At 42.5% G+C, this 27,609-nt stretch overlaps 1 protein-coding gene across 1 annotated transcript in view; it reads right to left on the reverse strand.

The window, feature by feature from the left end:
- NOX4 (NADPH oxidase 4) overlaps positions 1-27,609 on the reverse strand; it is a 247,490-nt gene that overhangs the window by 84,328 nt on the left and 135,553 nt on the right. The window contains exon 14 of the mRNA XM_030200162.1: positions 26,702-26,783. Coding sequence (XP_030056022.1) covers positions 26,702-26,783 — 82 coding nt within the window. The remainder of the gene's footprint in view (positions 1-26,701; positions 26,784-27,609) is intronic.

Raw genomic sequence — 27,609 nt, forward strand, 5'->3', positions numbered from 1 at the left:
TGTGGTGGGAGCCTTGCGGTAGAGCCGAATTTCCACGTAGCAAGCTAGTGGGCCCTTAATCAACTCAGTTGTCATTCTAATTTCCAGATCATTTATAAATTTATTAAATAGCACCAGTCACAGTATAGATCCCTGTGGCACTCTACTATTCACCCTCCTCCATTGAGAAAAATGGCCTTTAGTCCTACCCTCTGTTTTCTGTCCAATAATCAATTCCTAATCCACAGAAGGACATTGCCTCCTATCCCATGACTTTTTAATTTTCTGGCTCCCACTCAAGGAACGCATTGCGTTCAAGATCTGCACGATTGTTCACAAAATCATCCACGCAGACACTCCAATCTACATGCTAAACCTTGTGGACCTGCCTCCTAGAAACGCCATAAGATCAGCCCGCAAATTTCTCAATCTACACTTCCCCAGCTGTAAAGGACTAAAATACAAGCTGACACATGCCACCACCTTCTCCTACATAAGCACGCAGCTGTGGAATGCTTTACCTACAACCCTGAAATCCATTGATGAAATAACTAACTTTGGCAAATCTCTGAAGATACACCTCTTCAACAAGGCCTACAAAGAGAACCCATAACTCTACAAAACTACCTCACCAACCCAACCAGTAATTAAAGGCCACCTTCTACACTATCCTGCTTATCACCTTCCTTCTCTTTTCCCTTACTTTATCTCTTCACATTACTAAATGTAATTGTACAGATACTTCTTATATATGATATCCTGGAATGAACATGTCATAACAAAACTCTATAAGCCACATTGAGCCTGCAAATAGGTGGGAAAAATGTGGGATACAAATGCAATAAATAATAACAACTTTGACAAAAGCTTTCTGAAAATCTAGATACACTACATCAACCGGCTCACTTTTATCCATGTGTTTATTCATGCCTTCAAAGAAATGAAGCAAACTGGTGAGGCAAGACTTCCCTTTGCTGAACCCATGCTGACTCTGTCCCACTAAACCATGTATGTCTATGTGTTCTGTAATTTTATTCTTTATAATGTTCGGATACGAATGACAGTTTATTTATGATTTAGCCAAGTAAACAATGGGTGTAATATTCAACTGTGTTAATCAGCATTTAATACTCGGGTACTCAGTGCTAGTATCGGAATGCCAACTGGTGCTAATTATCAGGGTACACCTTGCCTACTGGAACAGTCCTACAATTACCTTCTCCCAAGCCTTTAATACATGTGGTGACTAACTATCGACTCACTCTGCACCTGGACTAGCTTGCGGCACAAACTGTAACTTAGACCAGTTCCTCATAGCTTAGATCGACACAGAACAAGAATAAGACATTTCTAGTTTTTGAGCAACATGTTTTAGATATGGGTGTAAATGGGTTATTTTCTTAGAAAAGGGGATGGGACGACTTCCCTATGAGGAAAGGCTAAAGCAGCTAGGGCTCTTCAGCTTGGAGAAAAGGAAGCTGAGGGGAGATATGATAGAGGTCTATAAAATAACGAGTGGAGTGGAATGGGTAGATGTGAAGCGTCTGTTTACGCTTTCCAAAAATACTAGGACTGGGGGGCATGCGATGAAGCTACAATGTAGTAAATTTAAAACAAATCCGAGAAAAGTTTTCTTCACTCAACGTGTAATTAAACTCTGGAATTCATTGCCAGAGAATGTGGTAAAGGCGGTTAGCTTAGCGGAGTTTAAAAAAGGTTTGGATGGCTTCCTAAAGGAAAAGTCCATAGACCATTATTAAATGAACTTGGGGTAAATCCACTGTTTCTAGGATAAGCAGTATAAAATGTTTTAGTAATTTTGGGGGATCTTGCCAGGTATATTGTGACCTGGATTGGCCACTGCTGGAAACAGGATGCTAGGCTTGATGGACCTTTGGTCTTTCCCAGTATAGTAATACTTATGTACTTATGTAATTTATGATCTCACAGTTTTTTTCCCAAGTGCTTTAGCTTAGAACTGTAATATTACTTGGAACAGGTGCTATTTGAATGTTGATGGATAATGCAACTTACTTTTCTGTTTATGTTTACTTTGTTTAATCTAGCTTCCTCTAGTATTCAAGATCGGGAGGCGGGGCTGGTGGTTGGGAGGCGGGGATAGGGCTGGGCAGACTTATACGGTCTGTGCCAGAGCCGGTGGTGGGAAGCGGGACTGGTGGTTGGGAGGCGGGGATAGTGCTGGACAGACTTGTACGGTCTGTGCCAGAGCCGGTGATTGGGAGGCAGGGCTGGTGGTTGGGAGGTGAGGATAATGCTGGGCAGACTTATACGGTCTGTGCCTGTGCCAGAGCCGGTGGTTGGGAGGTGGGGCTGGTGGTTGGGAGGCGGGGATAGTGCTGGGCAGACTTATACGGTCTGTGCCCTGAAGAGCACAGGTACAAATCAAAGTAGGGTATACACAAAAAGCTGCAAATATGAGTTATCTTGTTGGGCAGACTGGATGGACCGTGCAGGTCTTTTTCTGCCGTCATCTACTATGTTACTATGTTTGGGTCTTTCTCAATTGTGGACCACAGAAGTGGAATGTATAGTTATTTCTACTTGTTTAAAGATTCCTTGTTTGTATTTCAGTGATTATGCTATCCTATTTCACAGTATGTGCTTCATTGATGCAATAATTTGGAAATATAATTAAAAAAAAAAAATAGACAGATGTGAATTGATCCTTTTCTTCCCCTCTTCCTTCTCTAGGTGCCTCTCTCTGATCCAGGATCTCCTGGAGGCAGATTCCCTTTTCCATTTCAGCACTGAAGAAAACTCAATAAAAGGTAAAGTCAGAGCAACTGTGGCAGCTACAAGCACAGAGTGCTTACTCAGTCCCCCATCTTTGATCTCATCCCTCTTAAACCTTCACAGTATGCCTCTCTAATCCTCTCATTCCTATACAGACATATCTTCCGATCATTTCACATCCTGAAACACCTACTGTCTGCCTAATCATTTTGTTAAACAAAGATTAAACCTCTTTTGGAAAGGAACTCTGTTAACGTTATTCATCAGAATTTAAGGGGCCCTTTTACTATGCCGCATAAGCGTCTACGTGTGCCCAATGTGCGCCAAAATGGAGTTACCGCCCGACTCTTGTGGTAATTTCATTTTTGGCACGCGTCCGATACGCGGTGTCTGAAAAATATTTTTTTTATTTTCGGGCACACGTAATGGACGTGCGCCAAGTGGCATTTGACGTGCGTAGGTCATTACTGCCCGGATTCTTTACCGCTAGCTCAATGGCTGGCGGTAAGGTCTCGGATCCAAAATGGACGCGCCAATTTTGATTTTGCTGCACGTCCATTTTCAGCAAAAAAAGGCCTTTTTTACAGACGTGCTAAAAAATGGATCGACGTGCGCCCAAAACCCATGCCTACACTACCGCAAACTATTTTTCAGCGCACCTTTGTAAAAGAACCCCTAATTTACTTACATGTGAGAAACCGAAAAGTGGATTAATAAAAGTATTTACTACACTAATTTTCACACAGCAGCAGGGATAGTTTGCTGAATTATATCTTCTACTGAATGTTTGTGGCATTTTTCATGCTTCCAGTGCATACTCGGTGGAGGGGGGGGGGGGGTTCAACTTGATGAATGTCATTTAAACAAAGATGAGAAATCAGCTAGAAGCTGAACAACTTGACAGCTAAATAAGGATTAAAATATATCTACACTCTGGAAACAGCATTAATCTGGACATTGTTTATAAATTATGGGAAAAATACAGAGGAACAAGGGAAACAAGTTTCCACACAATCATTTTAAATACCCAGTTTTTCCTGCTACACTGCTAATCAAGTTATTGATATGTCCTACAGGTTTTCTCAGCAACTGACTGTCTCTCCAAACAGTAATCCTGTCCCTTATTGCACTGGTGAATTACCCTGCATGAATACAAGCTAAGAGCTGAACATAAGAAACAGCAATGAATTTGATCCAAAACTGTACTCTGCATGTTTATTGAAGTGATACATGACATCTGAGAAAGGAAATATTTCTATTTTACACTCTTGTGGGCCCTGAACTGTTCAAATAAACACACCAGTTCAACAAGTACATGTTCTAAAGTGTTCTTTACCATATTATACAATAGCGAGTACCACCCACAGGGAAGCATATCCTATATAATAAAAAGCACCCTCAAACGTTCTGAAGCTGACTCTTCAGTGAAGGGTTTGTAACATCCGAAGCTCAGGCTCCATCTCTGTCTGCTCCGCCCTCGCGTCAAAACGTGATGACATCGAGGGCGGGTAATGAGTTATACCGGAATTAAAGAATCGCGCTTGCGCCACTCGCGTGCACATACGCACGCACCTTCAACTAGACTCGCATGCAAACACCAAGCGCGCCTGTGTCTCACTGCACAAAAACCCACCAAGCCACTCCCGTGCCCACAACAAGCGACCATCTCTGTCTGCTCCGCCCTCGCGTCAAAACGTTATGAGATTGAGGGCGGGTAATGAGTTATACCGGCATTAAAGAATCGCGCTCGCCCAACTTGCGTGCACACAGGCGCACGCCTTCAACTCCACTCGCGTGAGAACACCAAGCGCGCCTGTATCTCGCTGCAAAACAAAGCGCCAATTGAGTCCCATGCCCACAACAAGCCCGCCTGCGCACCAGCTACGATCAATGTGTCAATCCACTCACGCACAGCACCAGCTGTCATTTTACCACAGTGCTGCTGCAAAACGGACGGGATTATTTCAAAACACAAAAAGTTGATCCTGGTGAGTGCCCAGACTCTCCTACACTCTCCCCACCCCCCCACCCCCACAATCATAAACAAACTCTGACAACCTCCCCACACACACACCCCCACCGACATCATACAAGAAATGTCCAAAGGAAAATCAGCATGTTTCTGTATGACACACACACAGACATACATTCCTTCAACCCCCCCCCCCCCCCAACCCTTCCCACAAGATTCATACAAACACTGTGCCATGGAGAATCACACTCACCCAGACACACACACACACTACCCCCAACCACCCCCACAACAGCAGACACAATCTCTGCCACGATGTGTCTCACTTACACCCACACACTCCCCCCCCCCCCCAAAAAAAAAAATACATACACAAGCTCTACCCTGGAAAATCAGCATCTCTCACTCACACCCACAAACACAACCAAACTCCACCCCCCAACCTACACAACAACATACACACACTCTGCCATGGAGAGACAGCATCTCTCTCTCACACACACAATCCCCCCCCTTTCATACACAAACTCTAACAAGGACATTCAACATCTATCTCACTCACACACACACCCACAGCCCCCCCCACCAAAAAAAAACACATACACTGATGCAGGACAACACTACGCTCCCCCCCCCCCCCCCAAGAATGGGTACACAGATTAGACATGCAAATCAAACAATCAAAAAAAAAAAAAAAGGCAAACCCCCCTCCCCCCCAACTTCCAAAACGGGGCAAAAGAAAGGGAAGTACCAGGGAACAAATGCAATTGTCCTCCCCCCCCCCAAACACTCAAGCGCAGACGCCTCTACCCTCTCCCCACCCCACATCATACACAAACTGAACAACCCTCCACACTCAATCTCATACACTCTCGATCTCACAGAGAGTCTGTGTATCGCACACATACTGTCTCACACTCTGTCTCACACACACACTCTCTCTCACATACACTGTATCTGTGTGAAACACTCTCTCACACTCACTGTGGCTCACATACGCACTCGCACACACTCTCAATCTCACACACACACTCTCTAACAGACACACACATTCACACTCTCTCACACACTCACTCTCACACACACTCTCTCAAACATACACACTCCGAGGAAAACCTTGCTAGCGCCCGTTTCATTTCTCACAGAAACGGGCCTTTTTTACTAGTCTGAAAATATTTTGAACTCAACAACAAAATATTTTGCTCACAGTGGCCCAGTCCTGAGAGGAAACTATGTTTATGTTTATTAAAACCTGATACATCGCCAAACTACTACAGGTCTTAGCAGTTATAAAACATTAAAATATAAAACTATGAAAAGAACTCCACAAAAAGTTAGGAAAGACCTGTACACTCGTAGCACAGTAAACAGACAGCAAAGAAAACAACCATGCCACTCATATATGTCTGGCAGATAATACTATGCCTGCAACCCTACCCTTCTGGAACCCTGAATGCCTGGGTTAAAACAACAAAAAAAAAACAACAGGTTTTAAGTAAGCGCTTGAAATTAATCAGGGAAGGATCAGATCATATGGAGAGTGGTAGATAGATTCAAAGACTGAGAACTCACCAGAAGAAGGCACATTCTCAAGTTACCTCCCTGTGGGCCTTAACCACTGGTGGAAAAACCACCCAGTGTTCATACAAGGAACACAAAGTTCTTCCAGGAGTGTATGGGACAGTTACAACCACTAAATATGTTGGCACTGAGTCATAATGGACTTAACGCAACTCTTCCTCTCTACGATTCCCAAATGTGTCTGTAACACATGAACATTATTCTACCATAATATCACCTTGTATTTGTTCATTACCGGCTTGGCGAACGTCTACGGTACTATGTAAGCCACATTGAGCCTGCAAATAGGTTGGAAAATGTGGGATACAAATGTAATGAGTGGAGTGGAATGGGTAGACATGTATCGCTTTTTTACTCTTTCCAAAAATATTAGGACTAGGGGGCACACGATGAGGCTACAAAGTAGTAAATTTAAAATGAATCAGAGAAAATGTTTCTTCATTCAATGTGTAATTAAACTCTGGAATTTCTTGCCAGAGAATGCGGGTTTAAAAAAGGTTTGATGGATTCCTAAAGGAAAAGTCCATAGACCATTATTAAAATGGTCTTGGGAAAATCTAGTGCTTAATTCTAGAATAAGCAGCATAAAATGTATTGTACTTTTTTGAGATCTTGTCAGGTACTTGTCACCTGGATTGGCCACTATTGGAAACAGGATGCTGGGCTTGATGGACCTTTGGTCTGTCCCAGTATGGCAATACTTATGTACTTATGTAATAAATAAATAATACACTTTATGCCCCAATGTTAAAAGCTTAAAATCAGTTCTATACTTAACAGGAAGCCAATGGTGATAAATATATGACAGGGTAATACTATCGAGTTTCTGAACATTTGCTAGTAACTGCATAGCCGTGTTCTATCATGTCTGCAGTTTCTTAAGAATTGAACCTGAAAGGCCCATACCCATCACATTCCCATAATCAAGTTGAGATATTAAAAGAGTGTAGATCAAAGAATGCAATACAGGATTATCTAATACATACTTCCTTGACTGCAACTATTGAAGAACATAAAAACAATTTTTTACCACATTTGAAATTTGTTCTTTAAATGGAAGATGGTAGTCTATAAGCACACTTAAATACTTAAAGGTGTCAACACTGCCATCGGTTGACCTAATACTAGTGTCATCGACAGATGGTCTAAATACCCCCAAAAACAACATGCCATGGTTTAATCCATATTCAGTATTAGTCTATTGTATGTTATTTAATATGACATTTAGTCTAAACAATGCAGCAGATTGAATAAATCCCATGAAAGAGATCGAAATCTTAACCAACAGTAGGCTGTCATCTGCGTAACACTTTTCCCCAAGTCATGGATAAGGGTGATTAATGGACTCAAAAAGTCAAGGATAGGGGACAATAGCAAACCTTGAGTAACACCATGGTCCAGGGAAAACATTTTGGATGTTGCAGTAGAGGTTTGAAAGGTGAAAATTCAGGTATGAAAAAAGATCTAAACCACTGCAGTATTATGTCACCTGTCCCTATAATCTCCAATCTATGTAAAAGAAACTCAATCATCTACTAAATTGAAAGCTTGCACTAAATCAAGAGATACCACCAGAACCATCTAATCCCCTTCCAAGGCACTATGTACTTCACGCAAAATAGTAGCTAACATCAAATCGGTGCTATACCCTGTCCTAAAACCTGAGTGTATTCTTCCTATCAATATAATTTATCAATTGCTGTGATACAATGTTTTCCACCACCTTAGACATAAAACTCAAATTTGAGACCAGTCTATAAGGTAGAGGCTTTCCATTAAGATGGATCCCTGCATACCTCCAGCACTGCGGGGCAAGGCCATCAGAAAGGCTTTGATTAACCATTAACGGCAATAAGCCACCCTGAAGCACAGTAATCCAAATGGAATAGGATCAATAGAACAGTAAGTAATATTCATTGATGAAATAACAAATAGGGAAGTGAGTGCACAGTCAAAAAGAAAAAGTCACTGGATTTTTTCAAAATAGATAACTGATTGTTAATAGTATCTTGAGCAGCCATTCCCAACCCAGTCCTCAGGGCACACCTAGTCCCATTGGGTTTTCAGGATATCCACAATGAATATGCACTCTCTCAATTACATGCGGCCAGGGGTGTGCTGGTAAATTTTTAACAACAGACTCTTTCTCCGGACGTAGACAGCATTGCAGTTGAAAGGGCCGGGGGGGGGGGGGGCAACACTTACCTCTCTCTCCTCCCTCCCTTCGTGCGGGCACGCTAGGCATACCTTTGCTGGCAGCCAATAAATGGACTACCACCACTCCCAACGTCTTGCTCTGAGCAGCATGCTGGAACTTCTCTCACATGCTGGAGAAGTCCCAGCCTGCTGCCCAGAGCTGGAAACAAGGAGCGGGGAGCAGCAGTAGTCTATTTACTTGGCTGGCAGGGCTCAGCATCCCCACCAGCAAAGTAAAAGATAATTCAGCAGGGGGCCCAAGCCCACATTTTGGGAGCCAGTTGTTAACGTAGACATGGAGGGCCCTACTTTAACAACCGGCTCCCAAAATTCTTAAAAACTTAACAACCGGCTCTTGCGAGCCTGAGAGCGCCTGCTCCAGCACACCACTGCATGCGGCTCTAACTCATGAATATTCATTATGGATATCCTGAAAACCCAATAGGACTAGGTGTGCCCTGGGGACTGGGTTGGGAATGGATGATCTACAGTATCAAGTGCTATATCAGTCAGAAGTGAAGGTGCAGCCATGGAGAGGGTTCCTTTCAGAGCAGATACCTTATTAAATGAAATACTCACCTAAATTATTGGGGGAAGCTTGGCAGTGGGTGTGTCAGAATCCTCATCCCCTCCTACTAAGCTCGTAATAACCCAGAACAATTTTTTGGTAGGATTCTAAGCCTCAATAATGTTCTAACAATAACTCATTTTAGCCAATTCTACTTGTAATACTTTTGTAGGCCCCTACAAAATTCCTTTTTTTTTAATGAATGGCATTCATGCCATTGACGTTCTATACCCCCTCAGTTATCTCTTTAGTAATTTAAGGCTGTGAGGATGCCACAGGGAGCGCCTTGCAGTTGTATTGCACTTAATTTGAACTGAAACAAATTCCTCTAGCTTTTTATTCAATTCCAAGTTCCAATGACGTGCCTGCTCTTCCCGGGACCTCACCGCGAAATCCTCTGGAACAGCATTAAAAAGAGGGAGTATTTGGGTTTGATCAATATCATGTAATGTTTGTGTGGGATACTAAACAGTGGACTGCACAGTCCTAGACAGCAAAGGTTTGTCACTGGGGGGAGGGGTCAGGGTTCACAATAAAGGCCCTGTACAAAATTCAGCAAGAAAACAACTTTGATTTAAATTTGATAAAACTACGTGTAGCAGATTGCCATACTCATTGTGGGACCTGTAATCCACTGCCAGGCCACAGAAAAATGCCTAGAAAAATCCAGCCCATGGAGCCAACAAATCATCCATATGGATGTTGAAGTTTCCCAAAATATTTGGGAAAAAATACAACTATTTCCATTATAGTCTGGTAGATCCTATCCCATAGCACAGCGTCCAAACTAGGAGGAATATTAAAAAAAATGCCACGTGAATGGGAGCGAGTGGTGTAGTGGCAAGTTTCCCTAAGAATATTCCCTCACTGAGGTTGCAGTTTAGCTACCTTACTGCACGTGGCACTAACCTTCCATGCCAAAGGCTGTTAAGAGGGGTGGGGCTCAGGCTAAGATGTGGTTAAAGGAAAATGGGACTTGATATACCACCTTTCTGAGGTTTTTTGCAACTACATTCAAAGCGGTTTACATATAGTCAGGTACTTATTTTCTACCAGGGACAATGGAGGGTTAAGTGACTTGCCCAGAGTCACAAGGAGCTAGGAGGCCCCAAGGGAAAGGTCTCCTGGAGGAGCCCTGGAGTTCTGGCTTGGCTGCAGTACCTGAGGAGTGACCCTAGCTCAGACCCTTGCATTCCTATGTGATAAAAAAAATGAATATATATTTTACATTTGTACCCCGCACTTTCCCACTCATGGCAGGCTCAATGCGGCTTACATGGGGCAATGGAGGGTTAAGTGACTTGCCCAGAGTCACAAGGAGCTGCCTGTGCCTGAAGTGGGAATTGAACTCAGTTCCTCAGTTCCAAAGTCCACCACCCTAACCACTAGGCCACTCCTCCACTGTTGCTACAATTGGAGATTCTACATGGAATGTTGCTATTCCACTAGAAGTCGGCCCTTGCAGATCACCAATGTGGCCGCGCAGGCTTCTGCTTCTGTGAGTCTGACGTCCTGCATGTACGTGCAGGACGTCAGACTCACAGAAACAGATGCCTGCGCAGCCTTCTACATGGAATGTTGCTAGTGGAATAGCAACATTCCATGTAGAATCTCCAATAGTAGCAACATTCCATGTAGAATCTCCAATAGTATCTATTTTATTTTTGTTACATTTGTACCCTGCGCTTTCCCACTCATGGCAGGCTCAATGCGGCTTACATGGGGCAATGGAGGGTTGAGTGACTTGCCCAGAGTCACAAGGAGCTGCCTGTGCCTGAAGTGGGAATCAAACTCAGTTTCTCAGGTCCAAAGTCCACCACCCTAACCACTAGGCCACTGCTCCACTGTTGCTACTAATTTGAGATTCTACATGGAATGTTGCTATTCCACTAGCAACATTCCATGTAGAAGTCGGCCCTTGCAGATTACCAATGTGGCCGCGCAGGCTTCTGCTTCTGTGAGTCTGACGTCCTGCACATACGTGCAGGACGTCAGACTCACAGAAACAGAAGCCTGCGCAGCCTTCTACATGGAATGTTGCTAGTGGAATAGCAACATTCCATGTAGAATCTCCAATAATAGCAACATTCCATGTAGAATGTCCAATAGTATCTATTTTATTTTTGTTACATTTGTACCCTGCGCTTTCCCACTCATGGCAGGCTCAATGCAGCTTACATGGGGCAATGGAGGGTTAAGTGACTTGCCAAGAGTCACAAGGAGCTGCCTGTGCCTGAAGTGGGAATCGAACTCAGTTCCCCAGGACCAAAGTCCACCACCCTAACCACTAGGCCATTCCTCCACTCCAAAGCTATGTCTCCAGGGATCCAAGGGTTGTGTGATCAATTTGAGGTAACTAAAGGCTGCCAAGGTAGGCTAATTATCCCTTGGATATTGGAACTGTGGTTATTTAGAGCTGTACCAAATAGCATATTTTACTATTCAGTCAAATACGAATAATGGGCACTGAGCTTTAACGTAACATATAATAAAAGAAGCAACGTGAAATCAGAGATCAAATGTTTATTTCTGTACGATTTAGCACAGTAAAGCCCCAGATTATTCACATTCCAATTTAAATAATCATTCAAACATACATGAGCTATGTATTTGGGGCACTATATGGGGGTCAAATCAAATATGAATATTTGATACAGCTCTAGTGGTTGTCATGAAGTTATTGCATATTGAAGACTGTATCAGACATCAAAAATAGCAAGTGCTGTTGATTTAGTCCTCTATCTTTTCCTTCTAAGTTCAGTATTGATATTTTATAAGGGAGGAAAAGACCTCAGATGCTCAGCCTACTATAGCATCTAGGTTTCGCCACAATGGCCGGTTGAACGTCCTCTTAGGTCTAAAAAAAACCTCCCACTTTTTTAAAATTTTTAAGAATTTTTCTGTAAATGTTTTACTTATGTTAATGATACTCTTTAATAAAAACCAACTTCTCGTTCTGGATATCGTCTTAAGATCTGAAAGGCACTTATCTGTTTCCAAAAGATACTTCTTTTGCTTCCTTGGTTAGCTCAACAGTTGCTTCTTCGGGAGCTAAACCGCCAGCTATGTTGTCTGGAAATCCTGACAGAAGTGCCTGCGAGTTTCTCCTCAATGTTGGTAGGCACTTCTGTCAGGATTTCCGTTCCACACAGAGTGACCTATCTTAGCGAGGATCACCCCCCCCCCCCCCCCCCCGCCTATCTTTGGGCGCAATTTATTAAATGTAACCCCTTGTGTTCAACCACTGGCCTCTCTAATAGCACAGAGCTCCATTTGTCCTTCTCAGCCTCTCTTTCTATATCTGCCAGTCTAATCCCTTTCCGTTTAAAGAACAGGCTGTTTACCCATTAACGCACAGTACTGGGAGTTAAGGACATTGTCTTCAGTCTAGCCTCAAATGTCTGACTCAAGTTTATTTTGGAAGCTTGATTAATTGACATAATTTTCCACTGCCTACTGGACCAATTTGCTGCAGCAATAATCAGCAGAACTTTCTAGCGTTTTTATTAATCATGGACAGGTGTGAATACCTCCTGTTGTGTTCCTTTTGTCACCCCTTCCTGCATGTTTCAATGAACTCAATAGGTTTTCTAGCACTGATGTGCTAAGAGCAGAGCTTTATTTTAATCAAAGGAAAATGACACTGCAGCTGAGCTAAGTGCCAACACATTTGATACATTCTTAGCTACCCAATCACGGATTAATTCCCCAGCTGGACCAGCCCAGTCTTACACTGGTGAGAACCTCCTTGATGGAGTTCTTTACCAGCAGCGATGCAGTTCAGTCAGTCTGGTTTCTTGCTTGTTTGTTTATTTAATAGGCTTATAATGCCTTTCCTAAAAAGGTTAGAAGGCAGTTTGCAAATGCATCATAAGCAGTATAAACAATCATAAATTGCTACAATTAAAATAGCAGATTAAGAGCAATTAAAATCACAGCTATACACAAGTTGAATCTGCAACTATGGTACACAATTATTATTATTATTTGCAAAATTAATAGTGTTGAATCTGTATATTCTTTTATTATGCTAAGAAGGTGTTTCTTTAAATCCTATCTGGGTGCCAGTACCGAATTTCCAGGTCCGGGACACCTGCCAGGAGTTACCTGGGTGCCACCAAAATACAGCAGAGGTACTCCAATACCTACCCAATTAAATTAGGGCAGCCAAAGACTGCCCTAAGTTAACTGGTACTACTCCTGAATATCACTGGTGCCCTGGTAACTCCAGGATCTGTCCCTACACCTTTCCAGCACTAACTATATAGGGAGAGATTATATAAATATATGGCACCTAAAAAACCTGGCGCTGAAATCAGTGCCGACTGAAGTGTATTCTATAATCAGTGCCTAGATTTAGGCGCCAATTATAGAATACACTTAGTTGATATTTCAGCGCCTAAATCTATGCACATCCATTTACACCAACAAAAATGTGGCGTAAATCCCATCATGTAGATTTAGGCACACTGGGCTATATTCTATGACTACACGCATACATTTTGGAATACTCACAACACACCCATTTCCCCGCCCATAATCACACCCCTTTTGCTTTTGTGTGTTAGAGAAGTTCGGTGCACATCATTACAGAATTTGCTTAGCGAGTTGTGTGCCTAAATTCTAATCAGTGCCAATTAGTGCTCATTATTGTTTGTTAAGTGTTATCAGCGCTCATTAGCATGTTAAGCTTGTTAACTTAGGCGCATTGTTATAGAATCACAGGTCTCCCACTTAGCCACCTCTCTCCTCTTCAATGTTCAAAATTCTGCTGCACGATTAATATTCCGCCAGTGTCGTTATGCTCATATTAGCCCTCTCCTCAAGTCACTTCACTGGTTTCCTATCCGTTTCCGCATACAGTTCAAACTCCTCTTATTGACTTATAAGTGCATTCACTCTGCAGCTCCTCAGTACCTCTCGACTCTCATCTCTCCCTACATTCCTCCCCGGGAACTCCGTTCACTGGGTAAATCTCTCTTATCTGCACCCTTCTCCTCCACAGCTAACTCCAGACTTTATTCCAGGCATATAGTGCAGCAAGATAAAAGGAACGGACTTCCTGAGCCGGTACGTCAAGCTCCATCTCTAGCTGTCTTCAAACCTAAGCTAAAAGCCCACCTTTTTGATGCTGCTTTTAACTCCTAACACTTATTCTCTTGTTCAGAACCCTTATTTTATCATCCTACCACTTAACATTTCTAAAGCGCTACCAGGGTCACGCAGCGCTGTACAATTTAACAAGGAAGGGCAGTCCCGGCTCAAAGGAGCTTACAATCTAAAGGACAAAATATGCAGTCAATCAAATTATCTCTTGTTTGTCCTGTTTGTCTGGCCTAATTAGATTGTAACCTTTGTCGAGCAGGGACTGTCTCTTCATGTTCAAATCTACAGCACTGCGTACGTCTAGTAGTGCTTTAGAAATGATAAGTAGTAGTAGTAAAATCCGTGCTGATTTTTGCGCTGATCTCTAGGCATGCTATATATAGAATCCGGCGTTATAGCGCTGCGGTGGTCTGCCCCAATATTCAGTAGCACTATGCTACTATATACCTAGGTTCACCAGGTTAGTGCAATTTAACCAGGCAGGAGCTTCATCATGCAGTGCCTTGTATATTAACAGAGCTTTAAATTGTATTGGAGGAGTGGCCTAGTGGTTAGGGTGGTGGACTTTGGTCCTGGGGAACTGAGGAACTGAGTTCGATTCCCACTTCAGGCACAGGCAGCTCCTTGTGACTCTGGGCAAGTCACTTAACCCTCCATTGCCCCATGTAAGCCGCATTGAGCCTGCCATGAGTGGGAAAGCGCAGGGTACAAATGTAACAAAAATTAAAAATAAATAAATAAATAAATAAATATTTGCCATACCAGAGGGAGCCAATGAAGCTTAATCAATACTGGTGTGATATGTTCATATTTGGAACACCCTGATAGTAGCCTAGCTGCTGCATTTTGTGCTACTTGTAGTTCATGAATAATGAAAGCCGGTAGCCCTCAAAACAGCAAATGACAATAGTCAGAATGTGGCATGATTACACTTTCAACTACCAGGGCTAAAATTCTTCTGATGAGGTATAATTTGAGAAAAAAAAAAACTTTCCTAATTACAGATCTAAGATGAGGAAGTAAAGAAAAAGACGACTATAAGAGAACTCCGAGGTAATGTATTTCTTTTCAAATTTAGGATGGTACAATGCTAAAAAAAAAGGATTTTTTTTCCCAAACAGCATACTTATATCTAGTCAAAAAAAAAAGATTGGATTCTTATTTCATGTTATTGAAATCTATTAGCAGATATTCATTGTCTAGTAAGACAAATACTATAAGTGAAAAATGTTTTATTGCTGCATCAATCGATGTATCGACTGGGATAAATTAATGGACCAAGATCCTCATGTGCCCCTGAGTGGGAAACCCACCTGCTTCCCACTACTTCTCTTCTATGGATTTCCCCCTACTCCCCAGAAAAAGTCAATTTTTTGGACACCACAGTCTCAATCAGCGATGGCTATATACAAACATCTATATACAAAAAACCCACAGACAAATGCAGCTACCTCCACAACTCCAGCTTCCACCCTTCACATACAAAAAGATCAGATACCACCGTATCTGCTCTGACCCAGGGGACAGAGATCTCGAAACCCTGACTGCATCCTTCAAACAGAAAGGCTACAACCCCAAAATAATCTCCAAGAATATTGCCTCCTCCCTCGAAACACCCAGGGAAAATCTGCTACAGTACAAAGAAAAAAAAAGCCACAGACAGAATCCCCCTTATAGTGACATTAAGAAAAATAAGAGATCGGCAGCCTCTACTCCAGGAGGATGAATTACTGAAAGAGATATTCCCATCCCCACCAGTGCTGGCTTTCCGACAGCCACCCAACTTAAAACACAAGCTAATTAGAAGTAAGCTCCCAACACAGACTCAAAAAGAAAAGAATGGCACACATCCTTGCAATATATCCAACTGCAAACTATGCCACAATATCTCACAGGACCCCACGATCATTCACAAAGGAAAAATATTCAACATTTAAGGAATCTTTCACATGCTCATCTTCCAATGTGGTATATATCATTCAGTGTAAAACGTGCGATGAAGGCTGCTACACTGGAGAAACAAGTCAGAGGTGAAGAAGAGATTTAATTTACATAGACATCATATGAAAAATGCCAGTACAAACAAAGATATCACGCCTGTGGGACAGCACTTTACAAAACCAGAACACTGTACCAGTGATTTCATGGTAAGGATCCTGAAAGGGAACTTTAAAACAATACAGGAACGTAAGACCTTTGAAGTCAAAATGATTAAATATTTTGATGCCCACCAGACAGGACTTAAAGATCTGGGTTTTCTAGCCCATTACAAAGCATAAAATTGTATTGCTTTGTAAATTGTATTGCTCTCCTGTCTCCCTGAGTCTCACCTATCCACCCCCATCCTGTTAGACTGTCACTGAAATGCTTTGATGTTTCACTCATCCCGTCTCCATGCATATAGACTGTCACTGAAATGCTTTGATGTTTCACTCGTATATACACTGTCATCTACCAACATTTGCTTATTTCCGATCTGACGAAGAAGGGCAACCTTCGAAAGCTAATCAAGAAATGTATTAAGTTATGTCCAATAAAAAAGGTATCTTATTTTCTTTTCCATGTTTTATTTCTATTGATCACCTTTAAAAGTGGACTAACATGGCTACCACACCTCTCTACCCCTGTGGGAAGAAAGGAAGGTAGACACCAGATACCTTCCTGTATCCAGATTTTATACTTCCTTTCAATTTCCAAGGAACTCCTCATGCTGGGGCTTTCAAGGAATAAACTACACCTTCTTTACTTTGAATGGCACTATTCTACAGCAGGGACTCAGAATTGTTACTTCATGGAAGGCTTATTTTTGCCTCATGCTACACAGTCATGTCACTGGGTATGAGTTATTAAACCTTCATAAGCACTAAAGTACTCTACTGGCATGGTTGTGTCTCAGTCATAAGCATCCACCAAAAGGGCCACAAGAGACACCAATAAAACTGTCCAACTCATAAAAGCTTTATTTTTCAGACACCACTGCAGTTTGATATTTCTGCTGCGTTTGACACAGTAGGCCATCAGATACTGTCAAATTTATTATCTGACTGTGAAATAGTGGAAACTGTTTCCTTGGTTCCAATTTTTTTTTTTTTTACAGAATAGACAATATTTAGTCTTGAAAGATGGAAGGTTTTTCGGGTCCTTTGACTAGGCATGCCGGAAAATATTTTAATTTTCTGACATGTAGGCGGTAATCGAGCAGCAATCATCATTCTACACATGTAGACCAATACTGCCCGGTTACCGCGTGAGACCTTACCACTATGTCAATGGCTGGCGGTAAGGTCTCAGACCCAAAATGGATGTGTGGCGATTTTCATTTTGCCGCACATCCATTTTCAGCAAAAAAAATCTTTAAAGACATTTTTTACAGGTGCACTGAAAAATAATTCTGTGGCACTCAAAACATGCATCTACACTATAGCAGGCCATTTTTCAGCTCACCCTTGTAAAAGGGCCCCTATGTTTGATTTTTAAGTCTGTATATGGAAATTGTGAAGCTGATCTTTCTCGGTCTTTAAATATGTTACAGTCAAGTACCAGGTTTCGTACCTGTAATTCAATGATCCTAGCTTCTCTTTCTGTAGTTGAAATTAAATTTAAAGCTTTCTCATTCACTTTTATATTTGGCAATTTTTCTTTGGAAGGGTCTTCCTGTTGGCCTTCCTGTTGGCCAGACGTCAGACTCAGAAACAGAACGAAGGAAGAAGAGGACCTCGGCTGGCGGGGGTTGGGGTCCCCCGCCAGCAAAGGTAGAAGGTGACGGCGGGTTGGCAGCGGGAGGGGGGGTTGAGGGGGTCGTTGGCAAGGGGTCCAGGGCCAAATCTAGGGGGGCCCAGGCCCCCGTGGCCCCACATAGCTACGCCCCTGTTCTAATGTAATATAATGTAATGTAAAAGAGCAGAAAAAGGGCTTTAGATACGGGTGCCAGTACTGACTCTATTTGGGCACCTCTTCTCAATCATTAGCAAGTCAGCATAATTCACAATGATGCCAAACAAAAATCACGCACAGGTGTGCTGTTCTGTTTTTAGCGTGTGCTAATGCTAGAGACACCCATAAGAATCTGCAAATGCTAAAAATGCTATCACACCTTAGTAAACAGGGCCCCGAGTGTCAATTTGTGTGAACAGCAATGATTGTACTAATAACCAAAAGTCTTTTTCCCTAAAAAAAATGTGCAGATCTGTCTCAATTTTCTCATTAAATAAAATGATTTCCTAATGAGCAAGTTTACTTGGGAATCTAGAGAGAGAATAATATTAAACAGCACACCTAGAATTTTAATTGTAGAAACGAGTTTAGACTCCGTATTCTTAATCGATATTATCTGTCCTATCACAGGATCATGTTGCCCCCCCACTAGCATTAATTTTGTGTTTTCCTTATTTAATTTTAAAATCATCCAATCTTCAATCATAACTATACTTAATATCTGTATGCTGTCCTGAGCTTTTAGAGAAGGACCAGTAAACAATAAGAATATATAATATATATACATGGTAAGCAAGTCTAATTACTCCTTGGAAATTCCCACCAAGCAGCTCTTGAATCTAGTTACGAACTTCACCGTAAGTCTTCCATTCTAATTCAATCTCACAGTTATGGCCCTACTGCTAATTTGGGGATATAACATGATGAACTTTGGGAAGGTTTTCAACTGCAGTACCATTATCTGAGTGTTACTGCTTACTCCTTTATATCCCCCGATAGATAATTCATATCAGGTAATATTTAAAAGGTGATTGCTATAGACAACCACAAACTTGTTTCAGTTAGAATTCAAGAAACACAAAATTGTTTTTAAATGTTCTCTTCTTTACAAAAGGGATATGATACAAGGACTCCTCTTTTTAGATCAAGTTTTTTGTATATTACTATGCAGGGAAATAGTTATAGTGTGGTTTAGATTAAATATATCTGTTGCACATCACCATTTCATGAACTCTGAAACATTTTATTTATTTGTTGCATTTGTACCCCACATTTTCCCACCTATTTGCAGGCTCAATGTGGCTTGCATAGTACCGTCAAATGCGTTTGCCCAGTCGGTTGATAAAGTACAAGGTATATGTAGAGGGTCGGGAAAGATGAAGATTGCGTGTTGTCCAGTACGAAAAAGTTATGCTGTGTTGCTGCATACGTGCATGGTCGCCCTATTTTTTATGTGCGTGTTCAATCTGTAAAGCAATAAGGCTAAAAAGTCATGAATGTACTACAGAGATAATACAGAGAGTTAAATACAATCCCCCTAATTCTCTAAAAGTCATCAAAAATTGCACACACAAATTTGGGTGTGCACTCAATTTGAACACAATTTAATTAAATGAGCTAATTAGTACCAGTAATTGGCTTTAACAATTACTGGCACTAAATTAAATTTAATTGGATTTTACGCATCAGTAAATAAAAAGGGGGCATGAAAATGGGAGGGTCATAGTGGAACAGGGTTGTTCCTAGCATTTATGCATATTGTTAAGGGGGACACACGCCTAATTGACGCCTGTGTTTACCAAGGCGCGCCATAGGCGCATTAGCATTTTTAACGTGCATCAAACGCTAACGCGCCTATAGGACTGTATTGCCACATTAGCGTTTAATGCACCTTAACTTTATAGGCACATTAAAAAAGCTAACACGCCTTAGTAAACATACCCCTTAGGCTCATATATTTACACTACATTTCAGTTGCTGCAAATGGCTATAGCTAAAGTTAGGCATGACTCTCAGACATAAGCACTAGGGGATGTACTATCCTCTCGCACCGAGGATATGTCTCCAAGTGCTGCACGGGAGGGAAAGGTTAGGACAGCTGTTGTAGTTGGTGATTCGATCATTAGGCATATAGATAGCTGGGTGGCTGGTGGACGTGAGGATCGCCTGGTGACTTGCCTGCCTGATTCGAAAGTGGCGGACATCACGCGTCACCTAGATAGGATTTTAGATAGTGCTGGGGAGGAGCCGGCTGTCTTAGTACATGTGGGTACCAATGACATAGGAAAATGTGGGAGAGAGGTTCTGGAAGCCAAATTTAGGCTCTTAGGTAGAAAGCTCAAATCCAGATCCTCTAGAGTAGCATTTTCTGAAATGCTACCTGTTCCATGCGCAGGGCCCAAGAGACAGGCAGAGCTCCGGAGTCTCAATGCGTGGATGAGACGATGGTGCAGGGAGGAGGGTTTTAGATTTGTTAGGAACTGGGCAACATTCTGGGGAAGGGCGAGCCTATTCCGAAAGGATGGGCTCCACCTTAACCAGGGTGGGACCAGGCTGCTGGCATCGGCATTTAAAAAGGAGATAGAGCAGCTTTTAAACTAGAAATGGGGGGAAGGCCAACAGTCACTCAAAAGCGCAAGGTTCGGGATAAGGTATCTTCCAAAGATATCACCAAAACAGGGAAGATAGGGTATCCTGATAGTGAGGTTGCAAAAGAGACCAAAATAGATCAGGTGTCCCTAAATAAAAATCAGACAAAAGATTGCAAATTAATACTGTCAAGTACTAGGCATGATGTAAATAGGAGCAACAAACACAGTTTGAAATGTTTATATGCAAATGCCAGGAGCCTAAAAAATAAGATGGGAGAGTTAGAATATATTGCACTAAATGGAAAATTAGATATAATAGGCATCTCTGAGACCTGGTGGAAAGAGGATAACCAGTGGGACACTGTCATACCGGGGTACAAATTATATCGTAGTGATAGGGTGGATTGAATTGGTGGAGGGGTAGCATTGTATATTAACAAGAGCCTTGAATCAAATAGATTGAAAATTCTGCAGGAAACAAAACACTTCTTGGAATCACTATGGATTGAAATTCCATGTGTAAAAGAGAAAAGGATAATGATAGGAGTGTACTACCGTCCACCTGGCCAGGATGAACAGACGGATGCAGAAATTAGGGACGCAAACAAACTGGGCAATACAATAATAATGGGTGATTTCAATTACCCTGATATTGACTGGGTAAATGTAACATCGGGACATGCTAGGGAGGTAAAATTCCTTGATGAAATCAAGGACAGCTTTATGGAGCAGCTGGTACAGGAGACAACGAGAGAAGGAAAATTCTAGACCTAGTCCTTAGTGGAGCGCATGATCTGGTGCGGGAGGTAATGGTGCTGGGGCCACTTGATAACAGTGATCATAATATGATTGGATTTGATATTAGCTTTGAAGTATATATAGGAAATCAAATACGATAGTGTTTCCCTAACTTTAAAAAAGGAGACTATGATAAAATGAGAACGGTGAAAAGAAAACTTAAAGGAGCGACTGCGAGTGTCAAAAACTTACATCAGGTGTGGATGCTGTTCAAAAACACCATCCTGGAAACCCAGGCCAAATATATTCCGCATATTAAAAAGGGAGGATGGAAGACCAAACGACAGCCAGCGTGGTTAAAAAGTGAGGTGAAGGAAGCTATTAGAGGTAAAAGAAAATCCTTCAGAAAATGGAAGAAGGAGCCAACTGAAAATAATAAGAAATGGCATAAGGAATGTCAAGTCAAATGCAAAGCGCTGATAAGGAAAGCTAAGAGGGACTTCGAAAAAAAAGATTGCGTTGGAGGCAAAAAAGCATAGTAAAATTTTTTTTAGGTATATTAAAAGCAGGAAGTCGGCAAAAGAATCGGTTGGACTGCTAGATGACCGAGGAGTAAAAGGGGCGATCAGGGAAGACAAAGCTGTAGCGGAGAGATTAAATGAATTCTTTGATTCGGTCTTCACCAAGGAAGATTTGGGTGGGATACCGGTGCCGGAAATGGTATTCGAAGCTGACGAGTCGGAGAAACTTAATGAATTCTCTGTAAACCTGAAGGATGTAATGGGGCTGTTCTACAAACTGGAGAGTAGCAAATCTCCTGGACTGGATAGTATTCATCTCAGAGTACTGATAGAACTGAAAAATGAGCTTGCGTTGTTATTGTTAGAAATATGTAATTTATCCTTAAAATCGAGCGTGGTACCGGAAGATTGGAGGGTGGCCAATGTAACGCCGATTTTTAAAAAAGGTTCCAGAGGAGATCCGGGAAATTATAGACCGGTGAGTCTGACGTCGGTGCCTGGCAAAATGGTAGAGACTATTATTAAGAACAAAATTACAGAGCATATTCAAAAGCATGGATTAATGAGACAAAGTCAACATGGATTTAGTGAAGGGAAATCTTGCCTCACCAATCTACTACACTTCTTTGAAGGGGTGAACAAACATGTGGATAAAGCGGAGCCGGTTGATATTGTATATCTGGATTTTCAGAAGGCGTTTGACAAAGTACCTCATGAAAGACTCCAGAGGAAATTGGAGAGTCATGGGATAGGAGGTAGTGTTCTACTGTGGATTAAAAACTGGTTAAAAAGATGGAAAACAGAGAGTAGGGTTAAATGGTCAGTATTCTCAATGGAAAAGGTAGTTAGTGGGGGTTCCCCAGGGGTCTGTGCTGGGACCGCTGCTTTTTAACATATTTATAAATGACCTAGAGATGGAAGTAACTAGTGAGGTAATTAAATTTGCTGATGACACAAAGTTATTCAAAGTCGTTAAATCGCAGGAGGACTGTGAAAAATTACAAGAGAACCTTACGAGACTGGGTGTCTAAATTGGAAGATGACGTTTAATGTGAGCAAGTGCAAAGTGATACATGTGGGAAAGAGGAACCCGAATTATAGCTACGTCAAGCAAGTTTCCACGTTAGGAGTCACGGACAAGAAAGGGAGCTAGGTGTCGTCGTTGATGCTACGTTGAAACCTTCTGCTCAGTGTGATGCTGCGGCTAAGAAAGCAAATAGAATGTTAGGTATTATTAGGAAAGGAATGGAAAACAAAAATGAGGATGTTATAATAATGCCTTTGTATCGCTCTATGGTGCGACCGCACCTCGAATTCTGGTCGCCGCATCTCAAAAAAGATATAGTGGAATTAGAAAAGGTGCAAAGAAGAGCAACGAAAATGATAAAGGGGATGTGACTTTCAGGATTGCTGGATGTCAGGATTACTGGATTAAAATGAAACCAGCTTGACATACTTAGATTTATTTAGATTTATTTATTTATGTTACATTTGTACCCTGCACTTTCCCACTCATGGCAGGCTCAATGCGGCTTACATGGGGCATTAGAGGGTTAAGTGACTTGCCCAGAGTCACAAGGAGCTGCCTGTGCCTGAAGTGGGAATCGAACTCAGTTCTTCAGTTCCCCAGGACCAAAGTCCACCACCCTAACCACTAGGCCACTCCAGCTTCTGATAATTCTCTCCCCCTCCCTCAGGGATCACTGAGGATGGCATGGACCAAATGGTGCTGAGACCTGCTAGCCCTGGGTTGTCTTAATTGCTCCTGATTAACATACATTTTGTCATATTGGGGAGCAGGGCTCTCTAAGAGCAAAGGAAGTCAGACATAGAGGCTCCATCACTAGGGACTTCAAACAGGTGAACCTGTGAAAATGCTCACCTTTCCTGACTTCAGAAAGTAATCTGGAGTTTTGTAAAGGAAATAACTGGGAAGGAGAGAAGTTATTTGATCTCTTTCTGCTCCTGTTCCCTCTCTGTTCTTGTGAGGTATAAAACAGAGCACAAGGCTCTGTTTGGGGGGCACTACGTCTCTCTCTGTCTTTCTCTGTGCAGCAGAGCACAGAGCTCTGCTTGCACTTCTCTCTCTTTCTTTCCCTCTGCCCACCACCATCTTGAGCCCCAGAGCACATGGCTCTGGGGGCTGGCAGTTTTCCTCTCTTTCCCTCTCTCTGCACATGGCTCTGCTGGCCTAGCTGTTCTTTCTCTTTCTCTAAACACACACACACAGACAGCCTTGTATCATATATCTGTACTAAGTACTTTGAGCCTATACATATATGCAAATATAATATACTTTATATATCCAAACTCGTGTGGCTTGTGTATTCTTTGGGAACCTACTACCACTACGAACTCACTGCCTCTGTGAACTGGACCCCGGGACCAAACCTAGACAACGATTGCTGACAGGGACGACTTCCCTATGAGGAAAGGCTAAAGCGGCTAGGGCTCTTCAGCTTAAAGAAAAGATGGTTAAGGGGAGATATGATAGAGGTTTATAAAATAATGAGTGGAGTTGAACGGGTGGATGTGAAGCGTCTGTTCACACTTTCCAAAAATACTAGGACTAGGGGGCATGTGATGAAGCTACAATGTCGTAAATTTAAAACGAATCTGAGAAGCGTTTCTTCACTCAACGTGTAATTAAACTCTGGAATTCGTTGCCAGAGAATGTGGTAAAGGTGGTTAGCTTAGCGGAGTTCTAAAAAGGTTTGGACGGCTTCCTGTCGGAAAAGTCCATAGACCGTTATTAAATGGACTGGGGAAAATCCACTATTTCTGGGATAAGCAGTATAAAATGTTCTGTACATTTTTGGGATCTTGCCAGGTATTTGTGACCTGGATTGGCCACTGTTGGAAACAGGATGCTGGGCTCGATGGACCTTTGGTCTGTCCCAGTATGGCAATACTTATCCTATATAATAATTCTCACCTCCAATGTTCTGTGCTTGGGACCGTGGCTCCCTGAAGGTCGTCTGCTAGGCAGACACGCACTGATGTCACTGACGTCATGACAGCTGATTCCAAGGCAAGGGGAGGAGTAGGGAAACACGCGCAGCGTGTTTCCCTACTCCTCCCCCTGCCTCGGAATCATCTGTCAACCCCCGCGCTACGGCCCCTTTGACCCCCCCTTCCGCAAATCTGTCGATCCGCCCCCCCCCCCCGGCCCCCGCCGCCGTTGTGGACTACCTGTGCTGACAGGGGACCCAAACCCCCAACAGCCGAAGTGCTGTTGTGCCCTTCGCGTTGCTTCCTCAATCATCTTCTCTGCAAGTTTCTCTGCGTGCGTCTGACGAGAAACTTGCAGAGAAGATGATTGAGGAAGCAACGCGAAGGCCAGGGCACAACAGCACTTTGGCTGTTGGGGGTTTGGGTCCCCCGTCAGCACAAGTAGTCCACAACGGCGGCGGGGGGCAGTTTTCGCCGGCACGGGGGGGGGGGGGGGGAGAAATTCCCTGCCTAGGGCCCGTTTCCTTGCCTTCAGAAACGGGCCTTTTTTACTAGTGTACTACATCCTGAAAATCCTTGGTCATAAGACACAATTGGGTCCTGAAAACTGACCAACTTGAAATCAATTCTCCCACAGGAACAATGTTATAAATGGGGAAATGGTTACATCATCATGACCCAGTACCTTATTTTCACCAAAATAAACAAGAAATGTAGATTTCCTTTCACTTTGCTGCAGTAAAAATAGGATTACAACTTTCTTCCTGCATTTCAAGGGATCCTTTTACAAAGGTGCACCGAAAAGTGGCCTGCGCTGGTGTCAACACGTGTATTGGACGCGCAAAGGTTAATTTTTCAGCGCACCTGCAAAAAAAGGCCTTTTTTGGTTGAAAATGGAGGCGCATCAAAACGAAAATTGGCGCGCATCCATTTAGGGCTCGAGACCTTACCACCACCCATTCACTTAGTGGTAAGGTTTCACGCGTTAACCGGGCAATAATCGTCAGCGTGCATACAATGCCGATTACTGCCCGGTTAGCGCCATGCACCGGAAAATAAAATATATTTTCCAGCACGCGTTAAAAAATAAAATTACCACCCGAGCCACAAGGTAGCCGGGAGGTAGTTCTGAATTGGCGAGCGTTGGGCATGCGTAGTCACCTACGCGGCTTAGTAAAAGGGCCCCCAAATTTGGTGTATTTCTGTCTTGTGCCTATAAACAGATCAATGTCCAGATGGAAATCACTCTCTTATATTTAATTCTTTCCAAACATTCCATACGATGGAAAGCATTATATAACCAAAAAGCAAACACAACCACCATGCTCATTTACTATATAAAAAAAAGACAATTTTGAAAAATTAGCACTTAAAACAAATGATTTCTGTAAATATACAGAAAATTTTAAAATGAAAAGTCAAAAGATCGGTTTATGTGTATGCAGATAGACTAGGGAGGAAAATGATTTGCATTGGATGCTATAAAGAGATAAAGACAGTCATAATTTTTATGGTGTGGAGCAAACTGCACCAGTGCCACCAAAAAGAGGATTCTAACAGTGCAGAACATGAATATTCACAGTGAGTCATTTAAATTGTTTACCCCAATCCATTTCTAATGAGGGCAGTAAAACATTTTATAGCACTTGACTGCATCTGTAGGAGTTGCTTGTTAAAAATCCAAATGAATCTGTCAGCATATATGATCGACTCCCACAGGACAAGACCAGATAAGGCTTACAAAACATCTGCCTATGTTGATATGCAGCATTAAGTGAAAAGCTCCAGCGGACACTGATCCATACAGCTTATCTGCACTTTGCCACTGATTCCTTAATGACAGCTGGGTGCCTTTCCAAGGTTCAAGTTCTTTCTCCCTGAATGAACCACCAAAAAGTGCAATGCTGATTCTGCAGAGAAGTTCCCCCCCCGAAAGGTCTGCTTCAGAAATTTAGACTGACATATCTGCCTGCTTCACAACTAGCACACGGGGACTCAAAGGATTACGTTCAGTAGCTTTGGTACTTACGTGGGATAAACTCTTTGCCGAAGGATGGGCAGAATCTCTGTACCTTGACTTGAATGTGAAAGAAGTATATCCTGAAATCTTTCTGTGAAAATATTAACTTGCATTAATATTTAAAGAAACAGTAGCACAAACGAAGCAATGAAAATTCTAAGATGAGTTATCATACTGAAAGACACAGAGGGGCATTTTTGATATGATGTCTAAGTCCGATTTTGGACGTGTTGCACAAAATGTCCAAAATCTGAGCGTCTTATATTCTGCCAGAGTCGCTATACTCATATTAGCCCTCTCCTCAAGTCGCTTTACTGGCTCCCTATCCGCTTCCGCATATGGTTCAAATTTCTCCTTTTGACCTACAAGTGCATCCACTCCGCAGCTCCTCAGTACCTTTCCGCTCTCATCTCTCCCTACACTCCTCCCCATGAACTCCGTTCGCTGGGTAAATGTCTCCTGTCGTCCCCCTTCTCCCCCACTGCTAACTCCCTGCTCTGTTCCTTCTATCTCGCTGCTCCCTATGCCTGGAATAGACTCCCTGAGCCAGTACGTCAGGCTCAGTCTCTGGCTGTCTTCAAGTCTAGGCTCAAAGCCCACCTCTTTGCTACTGCTTTCGACTCCTAACCATGACTCTCTTACTCAACACCCTCACTTATCACCCCTACCACTGCAATTTCCCCACCCCTAGCTGTCTGTTCGTCTGTCCAATTTAGATTGTAAGCTCTGTTGAGCAGGGACTGTCTTTTTCATGTTAATTTGTACAGCGCTGCGTAAGTCTAGTAGCGCTATAGAAATGTTTAATAGTAGTAGTATGAGCCATGTATAGGACAGTCAAGCCATTGTGACATCACTGATGAGGTTGGCTCTTAGGCATTGGTGGACTGAGGCATTATGACATCACAATGTCAGCTCTG

Source organism: Microcaecilia unicolor, chromosome 4, assembly GCF_901765095.1.
Source record: "Microcaecilia unicolor chromosome 4, aMicUni1.1, whole genome shotgun sequence".
NCBI lineage: Eukaryota > Metazoa > Chordata > Amphibia > Gymnophiona > Siphonopidae > Microcaecilia > Microcaecilia unicolor.